General features: G+C 33.3%; 1 protein-coding gene across 6 annotated transcripts; it reads right to left on the reverse strand.

Moving 5' to 3' along the window:
* Positions 1 to 819: 819 nt before the first annotated feature.
* On the reverse strand, positions 820 to 5,080 carry LOC131653366 (nicotinate N-methyltransferase 1-like). 6 transcript variants are annotated; one of them, XM_058923491.1, is made up of 8 exons: positions 4,697 to 5,080; positions 4,145 to 4,481; positions 3,935 to 3,999; positions 2,341 to 3,084; positions 2,013 to 2,124; positions 1,763 to 1,893; positions 1,557 to 1,604; positions 820 to 1,168 (listed from the first exon to the last, which is right to left on the reverse strand). In XM_058923491.1, exons 1-4 carry the CDS (start codon positions 5,054 to 5,056, stop codon positions 2,785 to 2,787), a joined length of 1,062 nt encoding a protein of 353 aa, XP_058779474.1. In that variant the 5' UTR covers positions 5,057 to 5,080; the 3' UTR covers positions 820 to 1,168; positions 1,557 to 1,604; positions 1,763 to 1,893; positions 2,013 to 2,124; positions 2,341 to 2,784. The 6 variants fall into 6 exon arrangements, with proteins under 6 accessions (XP_058779474.1, XP_058779471.1, XP_058779470.1 ...); XM_058923488.1 differs by having other exon boundaries at positions 820 to 1,181; XM_058923487.1 differs by having other exon boundaries at positions 820 to 1,604.
* Positions 5,081 to 5,860: the final 780 nt, after the last annotated feature.

The raw sequence follows: 5,860 nt of genomic DNA on the forward strand, positions 1-5,860 counted from the left end.
CGAAGAGATTACAACAGAAGATCATGGAGCAATTACCATGAAGTTCGACAGCATGTCACCCATCAATCTGGCGAAAAATCTGATAGCACATGGTTGAAGCAAGCACGTCGAAATGAGATTCCATTATCTTAGAGAGCATGTAGCTAAAGGGAATAAGAATATGGAACATTGCAAAACTGAAAATCAGATTGCAGACATCATGACGAAGGGTGTGCAGGTCAAAGTATTCGGAAGACTAAGAGCTATGACTAATGTAGATAGCTTATACACAATGAATTAGGTGGTGTATTAAATTGCAATTCCTTGTGTCAAAGCAGGATGTTGCTCGAGACAAGGCATGTCAAAAAGTTAGTTTATCAAAATGTTTGTAATTGTAGAAGTGTTGTAAGTAGGTTGCAACACACATATTCGATTTATATTCGAAATAGGTATTTTGGGCTTTTGTTTTTTGGGATTTATTTGGCTTTGGGAGAAAGCAAACCTAAAACTATAAATAGAGGGAGTAACTCCTATTTTGATACACAACTTGTATTCACAAAATTTGCAATTGCAAGTGAATAATAGATTTTCCAAAGTCTGTGGGCAAAGAGAAACTCTACAGAAAATAATCATCTTCTTCCTTTTATTCCGCAAACCCTAATCCTTTGCAACCCAAAGTTTATTTATTTTTTCCATCATTGTCATCGAGTATTGATAAGGAATTACTCAAGGTTTGATTCGAATTCCAACACAAATCTGGCTGATCAGTAACTTTATCTGAATCAGAGACATTCTGGTTTTTTGGATCGACCCAAGCACGTACATTCTCATTAATACTCATGAAACAAGTTCTTGGTCACATGTATTTTCACTTAAAGAAGGAATATCCAATACAAAAGACCATATCAAAGACAGTTCTATTGACGACGCACAACCTGAGTAGCAAATGATTATTTGCCTATTATGATTGAAAGATGTAGAGTTACCATGGCCTAACCAATCACAATAATATCAATTTATGAGTATCTAACCAAAGTAGGATGTGAAGTGCATGTCTCACATAAAATTTTCCTTCCATTCCTTTGAGCAATGGTATTTGTTGAATGAACATTTCGATCACACGACAAGCATATGCACGTTGCATCTGATAGGCAGTACACCATCAACCTCTGGTCTCCATAAAAATTACCTATGTATCCCATCTTTAAACTAACTTTAGTTTAATAATTGTGATCAAATAGAAGATAAACAAAACACCTAACCTTGGAAATGCACTGCAAGACCTATGCGACAACTTTGGGTTTATTACACATATCAGAAAGAAAAAAAGACACCATAGGATCACGAATGAAAGGGGTTTTCAATGTTTGAGAGTGACATGACATGAACTAATTTGGTGTTCCATTTAATTATTCCACTTTTTCAACAAATCATTACAATTGTCGACGTGTTAGTGTTGTGTATGCGTCAGTGACAGTGCTTCATAGAAAATGGAACATACCAATATATAAAAGTAGAAGTATAATTTTTTTATCAGTGCTTTACTTTAGTAAAATAAGCAAACAAATATTTTTTACCTCCAGTCATCATCGTTCTTATAGTATTCGTATTGTCCTGGATGCTGTCTGCAATTAAAGCACAAATATAATGAAGTTTACAATTCCAAAAATTCATACCAAAACAAAGACACACAATCAAAATGCACACCCTGCAATCAAAATGGACGATTCGGTAAAAAAGACAATGCATCAAGTTAAAACATCATAGTTTTCAAATAAAGTACCACATTGACATTCCATAACAACCAACTTCTTGAATCTCCATATGATTCACACTTTCATAACCATTTTCATAACAATCAGCATTTATCTTCATAACGTTCATTATCACCCACAATACTTCATCACCTTCAATCTACAACAACATCAACCACATCAACAACAAAAACATACTCAACACAACACTAACAACATAAAATAAGCACTTATGAAATCGATAAAACTGAATCACATTAAAACGGAATTTCAACTTACAATTAATCTTAGTCTCCCCATAATAGAAAAAACATGTTGCATCCATGATACTTTTCAATCACAAGAAGGATAGTCGTTTATGCTTAGAAAATCATAGCAAGGTAGAAATAACCTGTATCAAATAAATATGCACCATAGTCAATGAAATAACATGTATCAGATGAAAAGTATTTTAGATAACAGGTTTCAAAAAAATCTAACATTAAAAAACTGAAACAAAATCAAGAAACATAAATATGTTGTTGAAGAACACAATGAAATATAAATGTGCATAAAAATAAGTTTTTCAAAACATTCATTAAAGAGAAATACAGAGAAATTGGCTTACCGTTTCACCCCATTTCAAAACATCTTAAAGAACGCATCACCATGTTCTTCCTCGACAAGAGTTCAAGAGCAAAAATTGTGAAACCTTGAAGATCTTGAGCCATATCTTTGAGAAGATACAAAGCAACATATTTAGGATTGAGTTCGATCGCTTTTTGGCCGCCTAGGGCTTCGTTAGTGATGTTGTTGATAGCATTATTTGGATTTGTTTTTGAAAGATCTAACTTGTGTGAAAGATCCTTGCAAATATCTTAATAATTAGATACAATTTTGTATTGTGGAATCAAAATTGTTTAGATGATCTTTGGTATTTAAAATAAATCAAGTGCAACCTAATTGCTGGTAGTTCAAATTTATTTAGGACTGCTATAAATGCCATCCACATTATCACCAATTACAGAAATCAAAGTTTACAAAATCCATGAAATACATTCTAAAGTTGGTTTCATTTCTGAAACTCAAGAACAGCGTAGAAATGATCTACATGAAAGGCTTTGAAAAGATTGAAACCTGCTGAAATTGCAAGCCGCTTAAACTGTTCTTCAGTCCTATGCTTTCCTTTGGCTCTGTAAATCGTCATCACAAAAATGTCACCCTCAAGCAATGCCCTTGTTCTGTGACTATCATCTGAATCCTCCGGCAACACAGGCTCACAGGCAATTAGCTTTCCTCCTGCTGGGAGTGCCTTGTAACAGTTTGACATTATGTGTTTGACCTCTTTGTCTGTCCATGTTGTTAGCACCCACTGCCAAGTGCCAAACAATAATTAAAGAGTGATGTTATTTTAAGGAAAAAAAATTAACAATATATTCAAACTTCTAAAACACGGCCTCTGACACAAAAATACTAGAATACGACATGGACACCTGACACTAACACATCTATTATTTAAAGAGTTAAAAATATTACAATCAAAATTAATGTCTTTAATTCTTAATTGGCAACTTCGTTTCAATACATGATTAAACTTTTTGGATGTGTATGAAATTTGTTCAAGAACAATTTCTTATGAAACACCTACTTGATTTGTCTAACACGTGTTGTATAAATGTCATACGAATGTCAGACAACGATTCAAAGACTGATAAATCATATAAAAAAGTCATATTTGGAGGACACTTGTCCGACACTTGCCTAACTTTTTTAACATTTGTCTTACTTTTCTAACACGTATTAAACGGTTATGATACAAGTGTCAGACACTGACGCTGACACATATCGAACACTGCGACACGCCTATTCCTAAAAGTGCACGCAATTCATAGGTTTTATCTTATAAAAATATCCTCCAATACTCTTGCCTTTTGTTAGTATTTAGTTATAAGATAGTGGTATCCCAACTAAACAACAAGTACCAAGCGTTGGTTTTGTACACACGAGAGTACAAATCATAACCTATATTTTACTAGTTTTTTTGTCGGTAGAATAATTTAGTAGCACAGTGCCAATAGATATATTTTGGTACAAGTTTGTTTTTTTCGAGTCCGTGATTGCACAATAATTTTTACTCTTGCACAAACTTTGATACTCAGCCACAGAATCAAAATTGAAAGATACAAGAAAAAGATTATTTGGAGAAGTGGATCATGACTCACCTTCATGAAAATAGCATCTGCTTGTGGAATGTACTGGAACATGTCACCACCCACATGAGTTACACCTACAATACATATTTTATCATAAAATTCCCATGTCACAACCAAATATCACCAAACTATATATTAAAAAAAAACCAAAATTTAGAAAGGAATTAGTGACCCATTTAGTTATAATTAATTAATTAATTATCAATTTTATAATCATACCTGGAATTTGTGGTGCTTTGGCCACAACTTCAGGAAGATCAAAGTTCAACCCTTTTTTAATATTAGGATATTTCTGCAAGATCATTCTGAGACAATCACCACCACTGCCACCAACATCAACCAGCTTCTCCACATTTTGAAACCCATTGTAACTCCCCAAAAGGGCTTTCATGAAAGGCACTGATACCCCTGACATGGCCTTCAACATTAACTCATTCATCTCTGGTTTCTTTAGGTAATAATCATATGCTCCTTCTCCATTTGCCCTCTCAAATGGCTCCTTTGATGGGTCCACAACTGCTTCATGTACCAATGGCCATGCTCTCATCAACGCATCCTGCATAATCATTCATAGCTTACATCAATAATTTCTTGTCCATTTTTAAAATTTTGTTTCATCTCTAGTCGGTCTAAACACTCTCTGCACAGCTATCAACTGAGCTGAGCTCTGGTCTTTCTTCGGTTCATCAATGAATATTCAGTTTGACACTAAATTCTTATCTTATAATATCACATTTAAAATATATGATATAATTTATTTTTTGGACTGACCTGGTGATGTTGGAGCACGTAAGCGCCATACGACAAACCTTCTTCATCGGTGACAAGAGTTTTCCCAACGTCCGTCAGCGAGTACTTCCTTTCACCGCCAGCAATAACCTCTTCAAACACACCATAACTAGCGAGCATGCGTAGCACGCGCTGGAGATTCTCGGCGTCGCCGCCACCGGTTGGAATTACACGCGCGAGGATCTGAGCGGCAGTGAGAGGCGCGTTGGAACCACTTTCCCAGATTGCGTCGGCAACGTTGAGGCGTACGACGGCGTTTAAGGACATAGGGACGCTTATCATGTTGGCTAGCTCCAAAATGGCTAGCCTGGCTTGCTTTCGTGAATCTGTGTCTTCTGCCATTATCTTCTTACTGTTTTTCGTGTTTGATTTGGACTTAATACACAAACACGGTTGAAATCTATATATATATTTCCACCTGTCATTATTTTTTTTAAAAGTTAATGTTTAAATACTAATATAAATAAAAGTTATAAATTTTTAAACTATTTAATATTAATATATGAGTTCAACGATAGTGCATTGTCAGTGTAAAAAAGTATTACACAGACATCCAATTAGATTATTTTAAAGTGACAAATCATATAAATAATTTAAAATTTAAAGGGTGATTTGGTAATTTACACTGTATGTGCACATCCCTTTTTTCTTAATATATTACTTATAAATTAAAAATATATATAATTCAAAAAAATAGATTTAAATTTTAAAATATTTAAATAATTTTAACTTCTATTTTAAATGAAATTTAAAAAAAAAAATTTAATTTAATTAATTTTTAATTATCTAATAACACTTGATTGAGATGATAGGGATTTTTTCCAATTTAATCAAAAGTGTATAATTTTTTTTAATGAGAATTGATATATAAAAAGAAAACTGATACAAAAGAATAGGAGGGACAAAGACCAAAACTCTATCAAGAAGAGTTTGAATTCAATCTCAATTTGAATTCAATCCTAATTAAAAGTCTTGAGTTTGAATTCAATCCTAAACACATAGTAGTGTTAATTATTTTTTAAAAATGTTATTCTTACACCGGATTCCTACACCTACACCGTATTTTACTGTTCATCTTATATCACCAATACGGTCAACAGTGAAATATTATAATCATAAATTTTTTTAAAGAAAAATAAAAAAATA

The sequence above is a fragment of the Vicia villosa genome, linkage group LG2, assembly GCF_029867415.1.
Source record: "Vicia villosa cultivar HV-30 ecotype Madison, WI linkage group LG2, Vvil1.0, whole genome shotgun sequence".
Classification (NCBI taxonomy): domain Eukaryota; kingdom Viridiplantae; phylum Streptophyta; class Magnoliopsida; order Fabales; family Fabaceae; genus Vicia; species Vicia villosa.

Excerpts from the sequence above, each read along its gene's own strand:
- LOC131653366 (XM_058923491.1), bottom strand. The coding sequence starts at position 5,056 with ATGGCAGAAGACACAGATTCACGAAAGCAAGCCAGGCTAGCCATTTTG. Across the intron at positions 4,482-4,696 it reads ACGTGCTCCAACATCACCAG|GATGCGTTGATGAGAGCATG; the intron begins GTCAGTCCAAAA and ends ATGATTATGCAG. Across the intron at positions 4,000-4,144 it reads CAAAGCACCACAAATTCCAG|GTGTAACTCATGTGGGTGGT; the intron begins GTATGATTATAA and ends TATGTATTGTAG.